General features: G+C 44.2%; 1 protein-coding gene and 1 long non-coding RNA gene across 2 annotated transcripts; both read right to left on the bottom strand.

Annotated features, from left to right (window-relative positions):
* Positions 1-11195: 11195 nt before the first annotated feature.
* LOC121004995 (protein kinase C delta type-like) lies at positions 11196-12962 on the bottom strand. The gene is made up of 3 exons (XM_040437479.1): positions 12852-12962; positions 12617-12742; positions 11196-11518 (listed from the first exon to the last, which is right to left on the bottom strand). The coding sequence occupies exons 1-3, from the start codon at positions 12924-12926 to the stop codon at positions 11384-11386; spliced, it is 336 nt and encodes a 111-aa protein (XP_040293413.1). The 5' UTR covers positions 12927-12962; the 3' UTR covers positions 11196-11383.
* A 493-nt stretch (positions 12963-13455) lies between these two features.
* LOC121004996 lies at positions 13456-14090 on the bottom strand. Its single transcript, XR_005779852.1, has 3 exons — positions 14012-14090; positions 13639-13701; positions 13456-13521 (listed from the first exon to the last, which is right to left on the bottom strand). It is a non-coding gene; the product is annotated as an uncharacterized LOC121004996 (long non-coding RNA).
* Positions 14091-26343: the final 12253 nt, after the last annotated feature.

Here is a 26343-nt window from a genome sequence, read left to right on the forward strand (position 1 = left end):
ATGCTGCTGGATATACAATCGTATGAAAAGGCTATCTTGCAGAATAGGGCAACTATTGACTATTTATTGCTCCAACATGGTGTAGGATGCTCAGCGTTCCAGGGATGTGTTGTTTCAATTTATCAGATCACTCCCGTGGAATAAAAGATAAAATAGGCCGGTAGAGGTAGAAGAGGTAAACACAACCTCAACAAAGCCTGAGGATTATACTCCTGAAGGGTACATGGAATACCTAAAGGCTTACAAGCAAACAAAGGAAGAGTAGAGAAAGAACCATATAGTATTAGGTATATATATAAGGTTCTTAGAGGGGATTGAAGGGATATAAGTAACTCCATTTTGTCTTATTCAGCCATGTGTATTACATTTGGTCAGTGCACTTACAAAATGTCCCCTCCCCCTTAAGGAATGTGTGACACTTCCTGGGCTGTTTCAAGAAATCCATACATTCCTTAGTTTGTAAGCTTGAACAGTCCTAGCCATATAAGGTCATCTGGCTCAAGTGTCTGCTGGCCCATGTGTATATACCTGATTGGTCAAATGCTGTTACTATGAGTCATCTATTATGTTAATGCAGAGCTCATGTGTGATCGATACCATAGGTTGAATACTAATGCTAACATATGTTTGGATGTCAAGGAAGCTCAACCCCCTCTATTATAACTGTTTGCCAACTGTGAATAAACCAGAATGGATTGGGAATAGACATGTGTTCATGTGGTCAATCTAATTCATTCTCCCAGTACCGGATAAGGTTTAATTCAAGCTGATCACCGAAATCATGTGTCAGGGACACGTTGGGCCAGAGACTAAATTTCCTAACACCCACAATGCCACGGGGGAAGAAGACTCAAGCCAAGCAGGGCAGGCTGGACTTTTACTGTGATAATGGCGCAGACGCAGCGCCGCCTGCCTCAGCCGCCCGAGACCCATCTTTACCGCTCACTGTAGCGGCCCAGCACCCTCCACTCCAGGGCAGCGTGAAGACCACACGAGCGCAAATCACCCGCGCCACTCATCCACTTGCCCAGCTCATGCTTCAGGAGATTCGGTCAGAGCGGGTCCGGCCAGAGTCTCTTCACAGCAGGGACACGTGGAAGCGCAGAATGGAGAATTCGCTGTTTCCCACAATCAGCTAATAGATACTCAAGACAATGCAACCAATAGGGGGCACTGTTTATAAATCATGGACAGCACCCTCTATTGGTTGCATAGTCTTATGACAAGACTGTTTGCTGTTGTGAGATCGTGAAAACTCAGATCTGATGGTATATTCTAACCCTGAGGCGTTCCCATGGATCGGAGTTTTCACGATCTAACAACAGCGAATAGTGTTGTCATAATCTCCAGTCCGGCTCGGAAGTAAGTACCGTAAGTTTCAGCACGCCGAATACCGGCTTATAAGACGATACCCGGCGTATAAGACGACTCCCGACTTTTGAGAAGATTTTCATGTGTTAAAAAGTCGTCTTATATTCCGGGAAATATGGTATATATGTTGCATAAATGTTAATAAGAGTACACTTCACAGTGTGTGTGGGGGGACTATACAGAAGTTTGCTATGGGGCCAGGGTTGGCCTGGCCCACCAGAGGATCCTCCGGTGGGCCCAAGCATTGACAACAATGGACCTCTAATAAAAAAAAGGACACTTAAGGTCCTATATACACAGAGGGTTGGCCCTCAGAATCATTTCCTCTGGTAGGCCCAAATGATATCAATCCGACTGTGTAAGTGGCCCAACATTTTTTTGTTGCGCTCTGGTGCTTTCCCCCTCCTTTAGCACAGGACCATGTGGGCTTGTAATCAAACTCCTCAAGTTGGCTTCTTGCATACTTATCAACAAGTCAGTTGGTAAAATTGGGCATAATAGCCCGCCCATGGGTCCACCCTGTGTGCCAGGTGTTAGGGCGGTGGTCAATACAGATAGAACACTGGGGAGCTGACCATTCAGCTTCCCGTGCTCCTTCCAATCTCCAGGTCAGCACACTGAATGGTGAAGCAAGGATAGTCTGCTTCCCTATTCAGCCCTGCAGGCACAGATCGCACTGCCGGACTGTGTAGGATGAGCCTGCAGCCCGGGAATCTGCCTGTGCACTCTTCCCACACAGTGCTGCAGTGCGATCTGTGCCTGCAGGGGAGTGCTGGAGGTGATCTGATAATCAGGAACGGGATAAGAAGAGTATTTACAATTTATAAAAAAATGTATTAACACTGAGGGGGCACAATGTGAGCATTACTACTGTGAAGGGGGCACAGAGAGGGCACTTTTACTGTAAAGGGGCCTAACAACTGTTATGGGGGCACAGAGAGGGCATAACTACTGTTAGTGGGCACATTGAGGGGGTGTAACTACTGTGAAGGGGCATAGAGAGGGCATAACTTCTGTGATGGGAGCACAATGTGGGCATAACTACTGTGAAGAGGCACAGAGATGGTATAACTACTGTGAAGGGGCACAGAGATGGTATAACTACTGTGATGGGGCACCATGTAGGCATAACTACTGTGATAGGGCACAATATGGGCATAACTACTGTGAAGGGGAACAATGGGGGCATAACTACTGTGAAGGGGCACAATGTGGGCATAACTACTGTGAAGGGGCACAATGGGGGCATAACTACTGTGAAGGGGCGCAATGTGGGCATAACTACTGTGAAGGAGTGCAATGAGGGCATTACTACTGTTAGGGGGGCACAATGTTTTAAAGTATGGGGTGGTGCCAGAGAAAGGAGCTGCCCCGGGTACCAAACACCCTAGGCACGTCACTGCTTGTCCTTACATACCAGCTCCTTCCTCCCCCTGACATTAGCAGTGACATTAGCTGGTGTAGTCATCTGCTCTTTCTCCATTTGTTTTGCAACAGCACCATCTAGTGACCAGATCTCACCACTACAGTCCACTAACATTAAATTGGTTTTCTGAGCTTTTTATACTCATGACCTATCCTCAGGATATGTCATCAGTATCTGTTCGATGGGGTTCTGAAAGTCAGGACCCTTGCCGATCAGCTGTTCGAGAAGGCAGTGGCACTCCTTTAAGCGCCGCAACCTTTTCCAGCTTTTTCTAGGCCAGTTTATTTGTTATGTAGCCTAGGTATAGCTCAGCCCCATAGAAGTGAATGGGATTGAGCTGCGATACCAAGCACAGCTGCTATACTATGTAGGACGCTGTGCTTGGTAAGCATAGAGAAGTTTGCGGCACTTGACAAACAGCTGATCGGTGGGGGTCTGGGTGTTGGATCCCCACTGATCAAATACTAATGACCTATCCAGAGAATAGGTAATCAGTATAAAAATGTCGGAAAACCCTGTTAATGTAATAAATGAGGATGTCTGCTCACCCTGGCTTATCTTATTGGTGCAGCAGTGGTGCTCATTACTGGGTTTTACTGGGTTTACTCTTCCGCCACCTTCAACCTATACAGACCCATTGTCTGCTGACAGCACATCCTTGTTTATACAGAGTGATCACAAATGATGATATTATATGCCGCATGAAAGATGTGATCCAAACATTCATCTCTGATTTGTCCTGATCCTCAGCCCATGTAAAAGGCTCAGAGAGTGTTGGGGTGCATTCTGAAACCACCGCTCTGAGTGCCCAAAGAGCTACTTCCACCTCTGGATCTACATGGATGTACAGACATATTAAGGGGTTAATATACTGTATGGAAACACGCTTACCAGTGCTTGTACACAATTTCCTCATTTTGTTACCCATCAGATACATTACATTTGCTTATCTTAGTTAGTAACATAAATGTATTTATTACAAGACATACCCCCTCCCTAAATGTCTGTGCTGAGAAGTCCCCCTTCTACATGTCCACATTTCTCCACTGCTCCCAGGCTCGTGTGAACAGGTCCAGCTTTGTGTCACTTCCATTCTGCTGACAGGACAATTGTAACAGCCCAGAGTGAAAAGCTACTAGTTATGGCTATTTTCACACTTGCGGCAGTGTGATCCGGCAAGCAGTTCCGTCGTCCAAACTGCCTGCGGATCCGCCGATCTGGATGTGACTGAAAGCATTTGTTTGGTGCATCCGGATGCGGATCCGTCTCACAAATGCATTGCAAGAATGGATCCGTCTCTCCGCTTGTCATGTGGACAGATGGATACTGCTTGTATCTTTTTTCACATTTTTACCGGTCTGCGCAAGGACGGATCCGGCATTCCAGTATTTTGAATGCTGGATCCGGCACTAATACATTCCTATGGGGAAAAATGCCGGATCCGGCATTCAGGCAAGTTTTTTTCGCCGGAGATAAAACCGTAGCATGCTACGGTTTTATCTTTTGCCTGATCAGTTAAAATGACTAGACTGAAGACATCCTGATGCATCCTGATGCTCTCCATTCAGAATGCATTGGGATATACCTGATCATTTCTTTTCCGATATAAAGCCCCTGTGACGGAACTCTATGCCGGAAAAGAAAAACGCTAGTGTGAAAGTACCCTAAGTCATCAAGGTGACAAAGCGTAAAGCATGATTAGACCTTGGTGCTGGAAGGCATTACAGGATGAAGCCCCCCTTCTATTTGCGGGCATCTCATAGTATCATGGAGGGGTTATGGTACATGACACCCCCACTCTTCCAGTGGTACTAGAGCTCGGTATCCACACAAAACGGGAGTATTTAACCGAATGGTGCAGACTTTTTGGTTCTCTGGTTATACCGAGAGGGAGAACAGTGAATAGACTCATATGGGCAGAGACCTAGTGGTAGCTGTTGTTATATTAGTCTACGTATGTCATAATAATAAAGTCTCATGCAGCACTTTAACGTTTCCTTGGGTACCATTAGAGCACACCCTAAGCACAAGCCGAGGGTGGCTTGGTTTTAAGTAGGGTGGTATGTAACACCCCAGAGAGGTGTTACCACTCCTGCACCCTGCTACTGTCTTTGATGGTCTAACACAATGTCATCCCATGTATTTTTGTCCAGGTCCTCCACAATGTGCATTCCTAATCTTGTTATACAACTATTAATATGTACTGTACCTGGTGCACCAGCAGGTGGCAGGATAGCTGGCAGAGCTATAGTTAGAGAGAATGGAACTTGCCATTCCATTCTAACCCCTTCTGGAGAGAAGTGGGCTAACCCTACTTCCTGAATAAAGGGTGGGGACCAGTTAGAGTTAGTCTAGTTTACACCCAACAAGTGGAAGGGTGTGCAGGGGCACATCTCTGCTGGATGTGCCCATGACAGCCACTGCTGGACGTGTCCATGCCAGACAGAGCACCCTAAGCTCTGTTGGCCATGGAGGCAGAAGCTTGAAGCCTCAGAAGCCAAGAGCATAGTCCTCTGGCAGAACCAAAGTCCGACTAAGGAGAGCAGCATACAGAAGGATTCAAAGTTACTAAGCTAGCTAGTCAGCATGGCAGAGAGAAAGAGATAAAGCAGGGTTGAGTTTGCCTGCCAGTTCATGATAAAGCCTTCCAGGACCAAGACAAAGCTTAAAAACTGTTTGGAGAAACGTTTATTCAAATAAAGCTGCCATCAAACTTCATCTCAAGGTCTGGACTCAAGTTATTCTTTCAAATCCCTCAATTATTCCCCATTTGTATTGCTTCAGAGCCAAAGCCTGGGGTCCATCGGTATCCAGGTAGGAGCAACGAGACACAGATATACATTTAGATAAAGAGACATTTAGGCCGCACTATACCACTCGGCGTTCCTACTATACAAAGAGATTGCGATATAGGGGCCCTGGGGGGAGGCGCACGTTGCACAATTCCCACCTCTCCCCTGCGGGAACAGCATCAAACTCCACTGGGCCTGGCTTTTTTATCATTCTCTGGAGGCTTTCCCTCTCCGAGCTTCTTCCCTAACTAATGGTTAAAAGGATTGTTAAAAGATCTAAACATTTTTTCGTTATGGCCGGGAAAGTGACAGGAAAAAGGGCACTCACCTATTCACTGGCACTTTCTTTCCAGTGCCGAAGCTCCAGCCCACGCTCCTTCTGGTCCCCAGTGATCAGGCAGTGTGACTTCCTGCCCATGGTCACATGCACCTCTGCAACCATTCACTGGCCTCAGTGGTGACGTGCCCCCTCAGCGGTCACATGCCATTTTAGGACATGTCAGCACTGAGGCATACAAATGGCTGCAGAGGTGCACGTAACCATTGATGATAGTTCACATTTCTAGTCCACTGGGGACCGGAAGAATCAGGAACAGAAACCTCGGAGCCCCCTTAGTCAGGATTACTGGAACACAAAGGTCCACATTTGCAATGTTATTGCACGTAGGGAATGTAAACTGCAATAAAATTTGTTACAATTTGGCACAATTTACCGCATATAGTTTTATATCAATCTCTGAGCTTGAAAAAGGGGCGTTTTAGTGGGAAGGGGGCGTGACCTATAATGTGACATTTTGCACCACAATTCCGGCATAAAATTCTGTCAGAAAGTAAGCCAACCATTATTTGCTATAAAGTTAGACAAGAGTGTCTAGCCCTGAGCCAGATTTATCATCCACCAGGAGCCACAGTCTGTTTTACACAGTCTACAGGATTAGTAAATCTTCCCCATAGTTCCACAGACAGTAAGTGCTCCATTACGGTCATTTCCCTCCTCTGCCCAGCACATAGAGGATCTGACTGGTATTATTGCAGGCAGTTATTGATCAATTAAATTACAGATAGCTTTTGTTATATTAGGGGCTCCCGGCTCCATAGTGCGGCAGGCACCAGAGCTCCCTCCACAACAGTGATATCCTTATCTGCATACATCAGATGTTGGAAGGAACTGCAACGCAACCTCTTCTTTTGCCAATGATGTCACTTCCATTGGTCACATGACCTTTGTGCATTTAGTTGCAATAGCCAGCACAACCACTATACAATACTTCGAGCTGGCCTATGTATACTGTGATGCACATGACTATATAAAGTAGGACCCCATAGAAAACTTTTGAACGCCCACCACCACCATGTAGCATAAATGTTGTGTCGTTATTTAAGTGATCATGGTGAAACCAAATAGTTTATTATGTGTTAAAAGTTTTTTCTATGTTTTACAACTTTGGTACAAAAATAGCACAAAGCATGGAAAAGGACAAGATAGGAGCAGATCTAATTTCCAACTGGGTTACTATTTCTGGCTGTATGGTGGCTAACACGGTGATCACAGTTGTTTGAAACTTATAGTGTTAGCTTAAAAACAAAATATAGCTCATATCTCTAGCTGCTATGCAGACTGAGATAGATCAGGTTAAAGAAGCCCCCCTTTAGAAAGCTTTGGTGTCAGCTAATGCAAGGAAAATTACTGTCTGGATGCCCCCTTGATATTGCAGTCCCTCTAGCAGGTAATATGGCCGCTACAGTGGTAGTTCCACCGCTGGGCATTGAGATCCTTTCAAATAGTTGATCGGCTGGGGTTCTGGATGTGGGTCCCCCACTAATCAGATATTGATGATCTATACTGAAGATAGGTAATTAATATTTATTTCCTGGAAAACCCCCATTATGTAACAATATTGTCAGGCAGATCTGTGGTGTAGAAATATGAACTGCAATGACGGAAGATCAGGAGATTTCACACTGAATCACAGCACACAGAAAAGAAGACAAAGACACGGTGAATTAAAGTAAAATAATTATTTTATTCCTATCTGTTATTAAATTTGGACTAATTAACCATCCAGTACTCTTTATAGAATTTACTGCGTAAGAAGATATGAACCAGAGGAAGGCAAAACATAACCCCCTGTGGGGGAAAAAATTCCTTCCTGACCCCATCAACTGGCGATCGGCTACTCCCTGGTTCTCTGCAGTGTCAGCACTGGATGGGGCCCTGTCACCCCTTATATGTAATATTATTCTAAACCTAATATATATTTCTATCTTATCTCTATATTTATCTTAGTTACGGCTTATTTCTGACTAATACTTATCTTATATCTTACAATATCTATTTAAGGCTACTTTCACATCAGTGTTTTTGCTGGATCCATCATGGGTTCAGCAAAAACACATCCGGTATATAATACAACCATCTGCATCCGTTCAGAACGGATCTGGTTGTATTATATCCCAAATGAACAAGACAGATCCGTCACTGAATCCATTGTAAGTCAATGAGCGCTGGATCTGTTTTTTTCGTGTCAGAAAAAACTGATCCGTAACCATTGACTTACATTGTGTTTCATGACGGATCCATCTTGATCAGGATCCCATGACGCACTCTAAAACGCTGCTTGGAGAACTTCTGTGTGCGTCATGGGAACGCAACGGAACAGAATGCCTTCTGGTGCACACCGTTCAGTTCAGTTTTGTCCCCATTGACAATGAATGGGGACAAAAGTGAAGCGTTTTCCTCCGCTTTTGAGATCCTATGATCTAAATAGTGAAAAGGAAAAGTGCAGATGTGAAAGTAGCCTAATAGCTAGTTTATACATCCCCAAATCTTACCTTATACAACCCCTTATAGCTAAATTACTCTTTAACGGGTCATAGACATAAAAAGCAACTGATGGGCGACTGATGGATGACTTATTAGTCACTCACTCATGTTATTGGGCGATAACATTATAAACCCAAATAACCCGGCACAGACGAGGAATATCGGATATCATTATAACCCCCCTGTGCTCTTCTGTAAGGTCTGATTGGCCCCTATAAGCCTGACAGCATCAATGATATCCAACACATAATGAAGCATGGCGGATCATGTTGTCAGACTGATTGTCAGCAGTGGAGGGAATGTTAGATTGTAAAACATTCAGAATCCTGTGTTTAGGTGACAACTTATGTCTATGGCCATTTTTACCTAGTGCTTAACTTCTATCTTATCTCTAACTTATTTTCTATTATACTTATCTTATATCTTACATAACTTATCTCTATATTATATATCAGGTCCTGTCACACTGGCAGATATTCTACACCATGTTGTTTGGCGCTCATTACCCACATTTATATGCAGCAATGATCATTAGTATGGGGATAAATGATCGGTAATAGGATCATTCATCCCCATACAGTGTTCATTTGTCGGCAGCATATGCCGTGTACACAGGGTGATGTGCTGCCAACAAACGATCATTTCTAATGCCACATAAACGATCTGATCACCGATGAGCGAGGATTTTGTACACACAGCAATGATCATGGGCAGGAACAGCGGAGCTAACGCTTGTTCTTTATCATCCGTCTGTGGAACAGGACCTGATTATGGCTGCCCTTTATCTAATCTCTAATATATCTTCTATCTTTCTTATCTTTCTACCTTATCATTAAGTGACAATTCCTATCTTAAACATTTATGGCATACCTACAGCCTGATATGTGCTGTTCTCACCTCTGAGAATCTCATCTATGGAGAGAATGAGGGTCCCTTGTCCCATTAGGAGTCAATGAAGAGGTTTGGAAATACCATAAATGTATAAGGTGGGAATACCCCTTTACTTTATACTTATACCCATCTGATAACTATGACTACTTTCATATCTGAGCTTTCCCTTTCCGCTATTGAGATCCGTCATAGGATCTCAATAGCGGGGGAAAACGCTTCCGTTTTGTCCCCATTCATTGTCAATGGGGACAAAACTGAACTGAACGAAACAGAGTGCACCAGAATGCATTCCTTTCCGTTTGGTTGCGTCGCCATCGCGGACAGAATTACGCTGCAAGCAGTGTTTTTCCGTCCGTGATTTGGTTTGGAGCAAGACGGATCCATCATGACTCAGAATGTAAGTCAATGGGGACGGATCAGTTTTCTCGGACACAATAGAAAACTGATCCGTCCCCCATTGACTTTCAATGGTGTTCATGATGGATCCGTCATGGCAATTTTAAAGATAATACAACCGGATCCGTTCATAACGGATGAAGATGGTTGTATTATCATGACAGAAGTTTTTTTGTTGATCCATGTCGGATTCAGCAAAAATGCTGGTGTGAAAGTAGCCTAAGTTATATTAAACCTACACTTATCAGTTTACTATCTCATATGTAAGTTACTACTCTCTTATATCTGATAACTTATTCTTATCCTATCCCTATCCTATAATTGTGCTATATTTTTATTTTTTTTTTATTTATTTTTTTGCACCTATGATATGTATCTAATGACCCTTTTGTCTTAAAAAATAAATGCACTTTTTCAGAACTTTTAATGTGTCAGTTTCATATCAAAGGTTTTGATCATGGGGGTCTGAGTGCTGAGATCCCCCACTGATGGTTAAAACGAGGAGTTAGCGCTATTTCTCCTCACTGCTGAACACGGAAATCAAGATGGCGTCAGTAGAAATTCAATGAGGCCGTCTTCATTTCTGTCCTCAGCAGTGAGGAGAAACAATGATAACTACTCGTCCTAGTGATCGGTGGGGGTCTCAGCACTAAGACCCCAGCGATCACTATGTCACTATGACATATTAAAAGTTTTGAAAACCTGCAGGTACACATTATATCTAACTTATTCATCTAATATCTATCTAATGTCTAACCCATTTTTATATCTAGGCTGTTCAGACCTCCTTTATCTACCTTCTCTCTGTCTTGTGCAGTAGGGCGCCAAATTATCAAAGACTAAAATATTGTTAAAGAGGACCTTTCACCGATTCTTACCCTATGAACTAAGTATACATACATGTGGAGCGGCGCCCGGGGATCTCTCTGTACTTACTATTATCCCCGGGCGCCGCTCCGTTCTCCTGCTATGTCCTCCGGTATCTCCGTTCCCTAAGTTATGGTAGGCGGAGTCTGCCCTAGCGCTGGCCAATCGCATTGCAGAGCTCACAGCCTGGGAGAAAATAACCTCCCAGGCTGTGAGCTCTGCGCTGCGATTGGCCAGCGCTAGGGCAGACTCCGCCTACCATAACTTAGGGACTGGTATCTCCGCCTACTATAACTTAGTGAGCGGAGATACCGGAGGGCATAGCAGGAGAACGGAGCGGCGCCCGGGGATAATAGTAAGTGCAGTGAGATCCCCGGGCGCCGCTCTACATATCTGTATAGTTAGTTCATAGGGTAAGAATCGGTGAAAGGTCCTCTTTAAGTGTAATAATCATTCAATTAGATTTTTCAACTACACTTAGTCTAAATCATAATAAAAAACTATAATACTCTATATTTTTTTTGTTTTTTTCAATTCTATTAACTATAAATATTTCTAAACTATACTTACCTATACTTACCTTACTTACCATAACTTATATGATTATATTAAGGAGGTGATCCTTGTCTTTGTTCTTCTTTCTTCTGGAATGTGGGGCCAGACGCAGCAAGGTGCTTCATTCTCCTCCTCTTCATTCCTGCAGGACTTGCTTGTAGATCACTGCAGTGGTGTCCAGTCTTCTTCTCTTCACTTGATCTTCCTCTTCCAGAGGCTCAGGGGGCAGCTTGCTCTGATGACTATGGAGCTGGTGTTTCATCAAGGGTTTCCAAGTTGACAAAAAGAAAATCCCTCGAACAAGGCCTGGTCCGCTGCTGAAATAGGTGTTCTGACCTCTGCTGCCTCCAGTTTGTCCAGATGGAATGGTTTAGGACGATGATGAGGTTCAGTTGGCTATAACAAGACAGAATTATAATATTAGGATTATGTCTTTCGATAACAGTCCTCTTTTAAAAATTACGGCAGAATTATCATTGTCTTTAGCCTTTTTATGGTGTAAAAATGGTGCAAATAATGAGGCACCTTTTGCACCACTTATTTTCTCTATAAAATGCAACTTTCTACACTAAACTGGTGTATGAGTAGGCATAGGTTTGATTTTTCTGTCACACAAATTTTGAGTTTATGAAAAGTTAAGAAATGTTTTAAAAAAGAAAAAACAACTGCACTTCATCTACTTTACCTGACTTCTATGCCACAAAAAAGGGGAAGATGTACTTCATAAATATGGTGCTCTTTTTAAACACCATGGAGAGAATTTATTACACCCTGCACTCCAAAATTCGAGCTTGCAATTTTTTGGGGCTTTTGTGAACATAAATTGTGGCTTTTTGCGTCTTTACACTGCTCACTCCGGTTTTGAAAAGGGGTTAGGACGGTGGTTAGTTATGTGGAATAGTTTTACTCCATACTTTGAACTTTAGAAAGTCGCAAAAATAATCTCAAACTCACACCTATAGCAGGGTGGCGTATAAAACCCGGAGCAGCATTTCTACACAACAGTGTTAGGTTTAAAAACTTACCAAATTTATCAAACAATATGTGACATTTGACTTATTTGGCGAAAAATATGCTAGTGTAGACTCAAGGTAAACTGACTTCAAATATTAGCCTCATGACAATGATCTCCTTCCTCTCTTCACATGGTACATGATAAAAGTGGATGCCTGCAGCAACAGAAACTGTAAAAATCTATTTTAACCCCCCAGTGGTAACTGCAGGGAAATGCAGTGGTTTTATGTTGGCAGCAAAAGAGCCCCCCCACTATTAATCCTATAGCACTGGTGTAGTCTGCCTCCATGTAGAGTACGCCTTGGGTGGGACAGCAGCTCTAGATGTTATTATCTTTCCAGTATTAGTGCCACCAGTAATACTCAACAACTTCAAGATTACAATGAATGTCCTCTTCCTAACAGTGCTTCTCTTATAAAGAATCAGTTCTGTAACCTGTAATAGAAGAGGTAGTGGAACAACATTTGGTTATGTACTTACCTCAGGTGTGTATGGTGGAGGCAACTCTAGGGCTTCCACAGAGACCCAGTCCATACGCTGAAAGAATCGGTGCTTTCTGATGTTACCATTCACTCCTAAGCGTCTGGCAGGATCTTTCCGAAGGAGCTAAAATGATCAAATAAAAACCCGTAAATAGAAGAGATACAGCCAATAAACCATGCTCACAGCCATCACTGTATAAACCATAGTACTAATACCTTGTATGACTACTGACCTTTCTAATGATGTTCTTAATGCCGGAGGATGCATCATCGATTGTCTGATGGTACGCACAATCACTGGTAACCATTTCTTTCAAGATGACACCGAAAGAATACCAGTCTACTCCGGCATTATACTCCTTCCTAGCCAGCATCTATCAGGAGGAAGAGAGTAGATGCTGAATTGGTCAACATGTTCTACAACTGAGGTCACCATACTGAGTTATCACTATAATAATCTGGGTGATTATGTAATACACTGAGATTTGATGATCTCTAGTTATGGCTGCATGCAGCCTGAATTTGAGATGATGTTAAGCTTTACATATCTTTATGACCTATAACGGGTGAGGGTCTCTACCCTGTGACTACCACCAATCCCTCTCTGAGACTGTGCTTCTTTGTTTCTGACTCTTGGATCTCTAACTCTGTTGTCAGAATGTCTCATTCCCTGAAGAAGAACTGTAATGGGCATATGTCGGGCCATGTGTATGATCCATGATGACTTATACAATTACAATATGGAAAGTCTCTATTCTGCTCACCTCAGGAGCTATGTAGCCGATTGTTCCAGCGTATGAAGTGGCTGTTCGGTCTCCATGCATGTTGACAAGTGCGAGACCAAAATCAGTGATCTTTACATGGCCCGTTTCAGCCACCAAGATGTTCTCGGGCTTCAGGTCTCTGTTTAATATAAAAAAACAATTTGTTGGAGAGTTGATCCTACAATTTGATATATTTGACAAATGGCTGATTAGACTTTACGGTGAACCCTGGAACAGACAATTAAAGTGTAATTACCTGTGGATGACGCCCTTTGAGTGCAGGAATTGGATTCCACAGACGAGTTCAGCGGCATAGAATCTGACAGAAAGACAATGAACGAGTGTAACATCCTGGGATAACATAAGAAGTGCTAAGATATTTCTTCTGGTCCATAGATGATTGTCCACAGAACACACAACAAATCCTGTCAGACCCCAGTGACCAATAATGGGTCAGTCAGGCTTCTGATGAGGTTCTGGTGACTAGAATATGGCCGCAGTCTACACTATTGTTACCACAGAAAATACTAGAACCCTAAATGCACATAAAACAACACAGATATAAAGAGAGCCGATCTTATATCTCATATACAGTTCTGATCAGATTTGTAGTTAATAGAAACCTTTACCTTGCACTGGGGATGTCAAGCTGGTCCTTCATCAGTAGGTAGGTGTAAAAGTCCCCGCAGCTCATGTACTCCAGGCCGAGCAGAACATGCAGCTGTTACACAGAACAGACATACAGGTATATTGCTACACATGGTACTATAGGGCAGTATAACTGTACTCTTTTTATTAGTTAAGTTCTAGTTGGTGACCATACGAGACATTGGACTTGAAAGCGATGTCCTTCTGTATGATCATTTACATATATGATTACATATAACACTTAACCACATAAATATGTATATATATATATATATATATAACTTTACATACTGATGTCAAAACTGACCATTATACAGAGATCAGTGGAGCTCTATAGTCACCACATATATCTTCCTATAGAAGTCTCCTGCCATAAGTTATTTTTGCAGGAAGTATAAGGCTACATTCACACAACCATATGTATTTTGCGGTTCACAAATTGTAGATCCACAAAATATAAATAGTGTCCATGTTGCTGTTCACATTTTTTCACAGACTCATTGACCCATTTTTCCATGCACCATGTTTTATTAATACAAAGAAACAAATTGATCTTTGCCCTCACTTCAGAAATAAGGGAAGCGGTTCTTCATAAATACGGTGCTCATTCTGAAAACCATATTTCTCAAGTATCCTGACATAAATACAGTGATCTTCTTTACCCCAAACTGTTCTGTCCAGTTTCCCTTCATACAGTGAATATAATTCAAAACTGTAATCTTGCAACCACCACTAGGGGGAGCTCATTGCTGCATAGGAATTTCTACAGTTCATGCACTTTCTGGTAGTTTTATAATGTTGATACTGAATTCCTGTTTTAAAATGTTTTTATAGTCCTAGAATCAAAGCCCGATGTTATTCACCAAAGTCTCACGCATTTTTGGACTTAACCATCTTTGCCTCATCAAATCACATACATTTTTATGCTGTACGGAGACAGGTCCCGATACAGCATTAAAACGAAGTGGATCCGAAGCTTGATTCACTCACCCCTAACTGACACCACAAATTCTTCAACTTCTTTTCAAAAGGGGTTACTTGGTGTGAAAAGGTTGAGAACCACTGCTATAGGTGGCAAGGCCAATTTTTGTATTAGACATTTTGGTAAAAGAGGCCCAATGTGGCCCCGACTATATTAATAATATCAGTAGTCACTTTAGGCCATGGCACACCTTAGGTGACTGGTAATATTTTTTTACAGTAGGGGTACATTATCCCATTTACATGACATGTATGTTATAGACTGAGGTACCCGTATGATATGTTGTCAGAAGATGAGATCAGTGGGGCCCATGAGGCTGTGAAGGACGTGGTACATATAATGGCATTTCCTAATATCCTGTAGTCCATACTCTACCTTGGTCTGAAATGCAAAGTCTGCGTGGACAAGGAAGGGACTCCCAGATGCCAGCTGGAAAACTCGTCGCTCCACCATCACAGACTCATCATAACTTTCAGCAAGCAGGGCTCTTTTGCTGATGATCTTAACAGCAAAGTTTTTGCGGGTAGATGGATCTTCCGCCAGCAGGACCGTTCCAAAACTTCCCCGGCCGAGCACATGATGGAATAATAATCTCCTTTTGATGTTATCGGAGACTGTGCTGCTGGAGCCGGTTGGCCGAACACCGCTGCTTCCTAGGAGGAGAATAAATAGAGGAATTACACGGGGCAGATTTACTAATCCTGGCTCTAATGTGGACAGATTAAGGCAATCTGAAGATGCGCCAAATTAATCACAGTGATTCAGACTGGATGATATCTCAGTTGCATGGCTAGACACCTTGGTCTTATTTTAAACCACCTATTAGTTGGCTTACTTGAGGCATTGGTGTCATATTGCTAGGGTATGCCCCTAATGTCTGATAGGTGCAGATCTCAACTCTGGGACCTGTATCTATCTCTAGAATGGGGCCCCTAAAGTGAACAAGAGCCACTGCACATGCACGGTGTGCTCTGCATTGTCCGGTGTGTTTTCCATAAAAGCGCGCTCGGCTTTTTTCGGATCCCCATAGAAGGGAATGGGGGATGTCCTCTAGTGATGAGCGGCAGGGGTCATATTCGAATTCGCAATATTTCACGAATATTCGTTAGGAGTAGTGTTGATTGCGATTTTTCGTAATGCAAATTTTTATAATGAGAATATTCGTAATGCAAATTTTCGGAATGAGAATCAATGAGATCGTGAAAACTCAGATCTGATAGTATATTCTAACCCCCAGGCATTCCCATGGTGACGGGGACGCTTGTCGGGGAGGAGTATGCCAAAGTGGAACAACTGTACAGATTTAAAAAGAAAAAAAAAGAATATTCTAAAAAACAAATACTGTATATAAGTTTCTTAGAATATTCGTAATATTCTATAACAAGAATATATAGCAATATAGCGAATATTCGAAAAAAAAAAATGAATGTAGAACAATTTAGCTAATATAGTGCTAAATATTACGAATATTCTAAAAATGGAATATATCCGTTTTTTAGAATATTCGTCTTTTTTTCCATTTAAGTCATGATTCCTCCCTGCTTAACTTAAGCAGGGAGGAATCATAAGTGATGAAAAAAAAAGATAAATATTCTAAAAAACTAAATTTTTTAACCAGTACATCTTCAGATTGCCTTAATGCGTCATAACCCGGCAAACCCGGGCAAGTGCCAGGGCCCAATGCTCCTGGGGGGGCCCACTGAGCTGCTATGAGCACTTCCATCAATACAGATGGAAGCTCTCATTGCTGTCATTTCACTTACGCAGTACCCCTTTGATGGGCCCTGAGTCACAAGAGGCCTGCTGCTGCAGAGACTCAGACACACCCCTTCAACACAGGACATGCTGCCTGAGGAGAGAGATCGGCAGGACTGGAGCAGAAGTGTGAACACATGTTGTCAGTGCGTCTGCCCTGTGAAGGGCTGGAGCAGAAGTGTGAACACAGGTTATCAGTGAGTCTGCACTGTGAAGGGCTGGAGCAAGAGTGTGAACACAGGTTGTCAGTGAGTCTGCACTGTGACTGTCTCTTCTCTGTGGGACAGGAGGAGAGGGGGAGGAAGGGGGGGGACTCTTTGATCAGCTGCTGGATGCTGCTTCATTCAATTTAGTTGTTTTACTGTTTCATTAAGCAGTTTGCCTCCATGACACCCCCCCCCCCCCCCCCATATCCTGTCCTATCACATCCTCATGGAGCCCTGCTGTCTCCTTTCCTCCCTCATGTATCCAGAGCTCCTGTTCCACCCTCCTATCTCCTATTGCTGCCCTGCACAGACCTCCTGCCACTACTTGTTGTATGAATCCCCCTCAGAGCCTTTTCCAACCTACTTGCTGTGTCCACCACTCCTGTCCATCCAGGGCCCCGGGCCCCTGTCTCACTCCTCTGCCTCTCATTATGGTGGCATCTGAACCCCATTCACCATAAGAACCTTCTAACGTCACAGGGTCATGTAACTGTGCCCCCACCCTGTACTGTGCCCCCCACCCAGTACTGTGGCCCTCACCCCGTACTGTGCCCCTTTATACCCTGCACTGTGCCCTCTTACCACACCCTGTGCAGTGCCCCTAGTCTTTCCCTGTACTGTGCCCTCTTATACCCTTTTATCTGGTCACTGTATGGTGGTTTTATCATTGTATGGCGGTGTTATCACTGTATGGCGGTGGTATCCAAAAACTGGCTGGCAATATCTGCAGGATACAAAAAAGGGGACTGCTGCACATTTGTATACATCAAACTGGTAGGAAAAACATCATGTGAACCCACTGGGGGGGGGTACTAAAATTTGCTGTGGGGCCCAGTCAGTTCTAGCTAGATCCCTGCACATCTCCTTCTCTCCTCCAGGCCTGGGCCAGGGGTGACGTGGGGGGGTGTACTAAAATTTGCTGTGGGGCCCAGTCAGTTCTAGCTACATCCCTGCACATCTCCTTCTCTCCTCCAGGCCTGGGCCAGGGGTGACGTCATGACGTGTGCGCAGGGAGCTGCGGTTAGTGAATGACAGGACCGCCGGCTCCCCTGCGCTCCAGCAATGATGGGTATGTGAGGGGGCCGCTGGGGGGTCATTACACTGTGAGGACCCCTTACACAATATAATGACCCCTAGTGGGCCCCATTTAGTATAATGATCCCCATTGACCCTCCGTTTAGTATAATGAACACCAGAGCACCCATTCTATATAATTACCCCCAGTGCCCCCTCCATACAGTATAACCCCCAGTGTGGGGGCTACTGGGGGTCATTATTCTGAATGGGGGATGACTGGGGTTTATTATTCTGAATGGAGGGCCACTGTGGGGTCATTATACTGTGTGTGGGGCCACTGGGGGTCATTATACCGTGTGAGAGCCACAGGGTGACATGTAAATGTAAAAAATGCCTCAAGGGAGCCCACTGGGATTTATCGCCCAAGGGCCCACATGAACCTGGAGCCGGCCCTGGGTAAGACCTACACCTATCTGACATTGGTGGTATATACTAGTGATATGCCACCAGTGTCTCAGATGACACAACCCCTTTAAGTAGATTGGAGACGGAGATTGACTGTGAAGTGCTCTCTGCATTAAGCCATTTTATAGCCCCTCCCCTCTGTTCTGAGTGACAGCTGTAGCATCCAACCAGGAGACTACTACAGCTATCACTCAGAGAGGCTGTGAAGCAGCTAAATGCAGGGTGCACTTCATAGTTAGGCTCCGCCTCCAGTGCACTCTGCCTCCAGTGCTCATATTAACACTACTCTTGATGATAAAAGCTCCACAAAAGTTATGTTTATCCTGCTGTCCCCAGTGCTTTTATTTATCTCGGTTAGGCTACTTTCATACTTGCGTTCGGAGCGGATCCGTCTGGTGTCTGTACAGACGGATCTGCTCCTATAATGCAAACGCTTGCATCCGTTCAGAACGGATCCGTTTGCATAACAGTTTTTTTTTCAGATCTGATTTTTCACTTCGTGAAAACTCAGATCCGACAGTATATTCTAACACAGAGGCGTTCCCATGGTGATGGGGATGCTTCAAGTTAGAATATACTAAAAGACATGCCAGGCAGCAGGGGGCAGACCCCCCCTCCTCCCTCCCTCCCCTACATTTAACTCAATGGTGGCCAGTGCGGCCGGCCCCCCCTTCCCCCTCCTGTTTTTAACTCATTGGTGGCCAGTGCGGCCGGCCCCCCCTCCCTCCCCCCTGTTTTTAACTCATTGGTGGCCAGTTCGGCCGGCCCCCCTCCCCCCCCCCGTTTTTAACTCATTGGTGGCCAGTGCGGCCGGCCCCCCCTCCCCCTAATTAAAATGACCGACCCCCCATCATTGGTGGCAGCGGAGAGTTCCGATCGAAGTCCCAGTTTAATCGCTGGGACTCCGATCGGTAACCATGGCAACCAGGACGCTACTGCAGTCTTGGTTGCCATGGTTACTTAGCAATTTTAGAAGAATTATACTTACCTGCGATGTCTGTGACCGGCCGGGCGCTCCTCCTACTGGTAAGTGAAAGGTCTGTGCTATAAGCAATGCGCCGCACAGACCTTTCACTTACCAGTAGGAGGAGCGCCGGGCCGGTCACAGACATCGCAGGTAAGTATAATGCTTCTAAAATTGCTAAGTAACCATGGCCACCAATGAGTTAAAAACAGGGGGGGGAGGGAGGGGGGGCCGGCCGCACTGGCCACCAACGAGTTAAAAACAGGGGGGGGGGGGGGGGGGGGCCAGCCACACTGGCCACCAATGATGGTGAAGCGTCCCCATCACCATGGGAACGCCTCTGTGTTAGAATATACTGTCGGATCTGAGTTTCACGATCTTACTCAAATCCGATGGTATATTCTAACATAGAGACGTTCCCATGGTGATGGGGACGCTTCAAGTTAAAATATACCATCGGATTGAAGAAAACTCTGATCTGATAGTATATTAATAGGGACTCCTGACTTTACATTGAAAGTCAATGGGGGACGGATTCGTTTGAAATTGCAACATATTGTGTCAACGTCAAACGGATCCGTCCCCATTGACTTGCATTGTAAGTCTGGACGGATCCGTTTGGCTCCGCACGGCCAGGCGGACACCAAAACGCTGCAAGCTGCGTTCGGGTGTCCGCCTGCTGAGCGGAACGGAGGCCAAACGGTGCCAAACTGATGCATTCTGAGCGGATCCGCATCCACTCAGAATGCATTGGGGCTGTACGGATCCGTTCGGGGCCGCTTGTGAGAGCCTTCAAACTGAACTCACAAGCAGAACCCCGAACGCAAGTGTGAAAGTAGCCTTAACAGTTTAGCGTGGTGAAAACAGACTTAACAAATTCATATTGTGTTTCTTATTTTTGTAATAATGTTTTTTTCACCCGTTTTTTTGGGGTCAAAGACGTCTTTTTAACATTTTAGCATGCTCTGGGACTCACAATTTTACTCCCAAAGACCTATACAAATAAATACAAAATAACTACTACTTGTTATTCCATCTGTTACTATATCTTACTTAAACTTCTCTCTATATATACTTTACACTAATAATAACCACCACACAAAGAAAGAAAATCCTTTATTGTACGAGATCCAAAAACATACAATTTGTATTATATGTGACAAACTTACTTAATGTTTGTTACCCTAAAATATGAAAATACTCAATAAAAATTTACTATGAAAAAATTGGTGCAAAGGAAAACTGACTTGGTTGTCCATAGCAACCAATCAGTTTCCACTTTTCATTTTGCAGAGCCCCTTGTGAAAATGAAAGGATCAATCTGACTGGTTGCTATGGACAACTAAGACAATTTCCATTTGTACCAGTTTTGAAAAGTCTCCCTAAAGTGTGTTTGCAGGTAATGCAGCTGTAAAAACACATTGGGGAAGATTTATCAAATCTGGTGTAAAGGAAAACTGGCTTAGTTGCCCATAGCAACCAATCAGATTCCATCTTTCATTTTGCAGAGCCCCTTGTAAAAATGAAAGTTGGAATCTGATTAGTTGCTATGGGCAACAAAGCCAGTTTTCCTTTACACCAGTTTGATAAATCTCCCCCATTCAGTTTTTCCAATATGCTTAAAAACACATGACTCCCGCCCCCCACCCCTGTGTATCCCCAGCTTTTTACAGGACAACATAAGAGGAGAAGACGTCATTTCCATCAGTGTTCGGCCATTTCCCATGATACAATCATTCCAGGTGACAGAGCAGCATTAGACATGAGCTGTGTGTCCAGTGGCTATCATTGTATGGCTCCCCATACTGATCACATGTACATTATCTACCTGAGCCTCCCTGCTGGTCCTCTGCATCTTCTTTCTTCTGGCCTTCTTCACCTTTCTTGTACTTCTTGGCCCCACTTCCTGAGCTGAAGATGGCTGCTCTCTTCTTGGCTCCCATCTTCTGGATCTCCTCTTCTTTCTTCTGGACCGGTCCTTTGGTCCTCTTGACTGAAGACTTCCTCCCATCAGCCGATGAGTCCACGGTCAGTCTTCTTCTCTTCACTCCTCCCTTCTCCTTTTCTTCCTCCGCATCCATTTTGTCGCTCTGCTTACGTCCAGCAGACATATCCTCCTCCGTCGTCGGTCACTTCTAACTGTCACTTCTAACTGTCACTCACTGACATTCACATGTAATCATCACAATTGCCCTGGTCATGTGACCAGCAACTGACCAATCACATTCAAGAGAAAACTTTCATTTTGCCAAGATATAACACACAGACATTTACAATTCTGTCCAATATTGTTTAAGATGAAAAGAGCAGTTTCTGTTTCTACAGAGCATCTTATGAGTGCGATTCAAGTAATCTCAGTGGCAGCGGTGTCCATATATGTGAGAGGGCCTCATGGCAAGGATGAACATTGGGCTCCTTCTGGTGGTGTATAACTCTGCCACACCCCATGGATGTACATAAAAATTATAATGTCCCATGACAAAACTTAGTATACCTGTCCCTACCCGCAGTGGTCCAACAAAATAACACCCCTTTATGGGGAGCTCTGTTAATACTGACTCAGCATGCATGCGGAGTGCCGGTATCTCCTCCCTGCAGTGTATAACACCCTGGGGATGAATCTGGCTTAGACTTAGATGCCAGGTCAGAAAGCAGAGCTCTGTGCCTCACTGAAGCCTCACCCACACTGACGTCATAAATATGGCGCTTAGTTTGAACAGCTTACTTTTTAATGCATTTACACCAGAAAACTGGTTTATAATTCTCATCTATACAATTTTAATCTCATTTCCCTTTATATTGTAGATGACAAAACTGTCCGCCTGCAGCCACCACTAGAGGGAGCTCAGTGCATAGGAATGCATATGGGTATCATTGAACCCAATCTCTATGCACTGACCTTCTCCAAGGAGTGGGACTTCATTGTCCTCTTTGATTGTGCGTCCTATAGTAGTGGTGTTATCTACCTTCATGGTGACTATGACACTGCAAGACCCTTAGCCACCACCTTTCCATGATCCTTGACCCTTGTAGAGAAAAGAATCCTGCGCAGGTTCTCACCCATTACACTAAAACTGTGCTCGAACCTTGCTTGTGAACCAAGTTCAGGGGTCTTGTGAGCATATGCCAGGCCAGTAAGTGTCAGCATATCTGTTTTTCCACTAAATCCTGACAGAATCCACGGTGTATGAACTTGGCCTTAGGATACATTCAGACAGACATATTTTTTTCAGTCCACAAACCGCAGATCTGAAAAACATGGATACTGGCAGTGTGCAAGTTGCATCACGGTGCAGACCCATTGAATTCAAATTTAATTTATTGTCTGCATGTTGTAGCAAAGTATACGATATGTCCTATCTTTTGCAGTATGGCCGCATGGATAAAAAAGCACAAGAAAGAGCTTATGTGTGCCCAAGTCTGAATTACCTCAGCAGGTCCTGATGACGGCGTCTTCTTGGATGTAGACATTTTTCTACTACAAAACTGTGGACCACTAAAAAGAGTCTGCCTGTAAAAATTAAATAAAGAATTTAAAATGAAAAAATACACCACTTTTTAATAACAGTGTATTACAATGTGCCCAGGGTTGGACTGGCCCACCAGAGTATCAGAGGATACTCTGGTGGGCCCAACTTCCCAAGCTCTGACAATAATGGACCCCTAATAAAACAATTAGGTCCTATATACAGTGGTCCCTCAAGTTACAATATTAATTGGTTCCAAGACGACCATTGTAAGTTGAAACCACTGTAAGTTGAGTAATCGGTTCCAAAATACCAAAATGTCATCCAAGATAAGAGAAAATGAAGATTTAAGAAAAATAAGCAGATAACTAAGACAGATAAAATGAGTCCTTACATATAACAGTCAGGAATAGCTGCCAACTAGCAACTAATACAGCTAATTTACCAGAGAAGTGGCCTTGATTGGTTGGAGTCTGGGGCATTGTATGTGGAGTCTAGCTTCAACTTACCATGGGTCAGAAAAGACTATTGTATGTAGAAAATATTGTATCCTGAGGCCATTGTATCTTGAGGGATCAATGTACACAGAGAGTGGGCCCTCAGAATCGTTTCATATGCTGGGCCCAAGGGACTACAGTCCGATGCTGAGTCTGCCTGCACTTTTAACAAACTTTGACTGATTTGTCATGATATATAAAAAGTTTTGATCAGCACTCAGACCCCCACTAATCAACATCCTTGTTATGTCATTAATACATATCAAAAGTTTGTTAATAGAACACCACACTGTAAAGGGGTTTTCCCATGACAGCCACAGGATAGGGGACAAGTGGTCAGACAGTTATGTAGTGTTAATCGAGCACCAAAGTACTCGGGTGCTCTGGTGCTCGAGTAGAACCCTTTGGGATGCTCGGGTGCTATACAAAGCACCAGAGCACAGTGGAAGTTAATGGGAGAACCAGAGCATTAAACCAGGCACCCCCTGCTCTGAAGAGGGGAGGGTGTCCGGTTCACAGGAAAAGGTCAGAAATTGATGGAAACACCACTGAAATGGTTCGGGAACAGCAAGGGGGGGGATGTCTGGATGCATCTTGGACTCCCAGGTCGCTGCTGGAAACTATGTTATCCTAGTAGTGCGCCACTTTTACAGACTGACAATAATACGCACAAAACCGAAAATAAAATTGGAAATTTGTTTAGGAAACATTCTTTCCTGTATATTTACTTGTATATAAAGTGCAAGTGCTGCCAAAAATTACAAGGAAGAGGCACTCCGATACAACCTGTATATCACATAAAGGAGGGCCTCATTCACATTGTGGTACAATTGTTCAGGTAGTGGGACTCCTATACTCATAAAGCCTATGCACTAAGTGAAAGGGCTGCCAAAAATTACAAGGAATCAGCGCTACAATACACTCTTTATTACACATAAAGGAGGGCATCATACACACCCTTGAAAAATTATGATGGGTGGCCTGCTGGTGACCCTCAAAAACTATTGAAGCAAGGGCCTGCTGATCTGACCCTCTAAAACATTAGGGGCGAGTGCCTGCTGCTGATGTGACCTTCTAAAAGATTAGGGGTGAGGGTCTGCTGCTGAGCTGACCCTCTAAAACATTAGGGGTGAGGGTCTGCTGCTGAGCTGACCCTCTAAAACATTAGGGGCGAGTGCCTGCTGCCAGGGCCGTCTTTAATATTGATTGTACCCTGGGCAAGAATTTACCTGGGCCCCCTGGATCCCGCCTTCCCACACCCTAGCAGGCAATCACACCCTCCACCACAACACACATACAACCTCATCAATACAATGCACAGGAATGTGCAGTGTGTGAGTATATCATTGCCAACCCCCTGCTTTCCCATAGGGAAGCATTGGCAGGTTATTGCGCATGCGTGGCTTCATAGAGATGCTTTGAAGCAATGCATTTCTATGAGGAGTGTTTAGCGTGAATGCCAGTGTTGCAAATTGTGCAACACTTGACTAGGAAGCACCTCTAGTGGTCGTCTGATGAGTGGCCACTAGAGGTGTTCCTTGGCAGTAATGTAAATAATGCCTTTTTTTCTGAAAAGGCAGGGTTTACATTAAAAAGCTTGCAGACATGCTATAGACACCAGAACTACTGCGTTTAGCTGTTGTGGTTCTGGTGACTATAGTGTCCCTTAATATAGAGGGGAAAAAAAGAATCAGCACAAAAGTATAAAATAATATGGCTGTATCATTATTCTAAAAATTAAAAAAGCACAACTTCTGACACAAATATATAGTATTTTTTTTTTTTACAATGTGCAGATAATACTGTACTACTAACCCCTCCATCCACTCCTACACCCACCATCTCCAACCACCCAGCACCCTTACTCACATAATACAAGTAATATATATAATATAGCTTACAGCAGGGCTCGACAAATCCCAGGCGCCAGGTCGCCATGGCGACCAGGAATTTAGTCCTGGCGCTTGGGTATTTGTCAGCCCGTTTTCAAAGGTGCCCGGGCGATGAGTGCGGAGCTGCCGTTCTGTCCAGAGGCAGCACCGTGTGAAACAGCTCCGTCACAGCACACAATAGCAGAGACGCTGGCAGCAGGGAGGGGAGGGACTCGGGAGGAGTGTAATCTGATCCTAGAGTGGAAGCTGCTTCTGCCAGCCCCTCCCCTCCCCGCCCACCAACCAATCAGAGCTGAGGCAATGCAAGGACTAGCAGCTCTGAGTCACTGACACAAGTACAGGGAATCGAATGAGTCACAGGTTAAGAATCTAAAGATCCTACAGTTAGTGACTCATTCGATTCTTTGAGTTAAAGGGTTTCTATCACTTCATATGACATAATTAGCTGGCAGACACTAGCGATCTGCTAGTGTCTGCTCTGGCCAACCATCCTACTATAATCACTTGTGGGGCAGCGGTTTTGCTAAAAAACTAACTTTTATAAATATGCTGTATTCGGCGCATTAGAGATGTCTGAGCTCGGAGCGGTCAGACATTCAATGCGCATGCGCGAGAATTCGGCCGCTGCGTCACACGGAGGAGGACATGGGCGGGCTGGAGGGACGTGCTGGGCGGCCGCTGTGTATGAAGGTAGACGGAGCCTCTAGGTGCTAATGACGCCCACATAGCACCTAGAGGCTCATTAGCATATTTATAAAAGTTAGTTTTTTAGCAAAACCGCTGCCCCACAAGTGATTATAGTAGGATGGTTGGCCAGAGCAGACACTAGCAGGTCGCTAGTGTCTGCCAGCTAATTATGTCATATGAAGTGATAGAAACCCTTTAAAAGAACAGTCAGTCAGACTCTAGAACAGGTTACACTGAGGCTGTGGCTGATGCTTTCGCAGCAGTGATAAGATTAAGGGACAGGAGCAGAGATATGAGAGAAGTGACAGGACACAGTTTAGATTACAGTTTGAATTAACCCTTTAGGATCAAATTGGCTTCTCAAGGAGATCTATATGTTAA

This window comes from Bufo bufo, chromosome 6, assembly GCF_905171765.1.
Source record: "Bufo bufo chromosome 6, aBufBuf1.1, whole genome shotgun sequence".
NCBI lineage: Eukaryota > Metazoa > Chordata > Amphibia > Anura > Bufonidae > Bufo > Bufo bufo.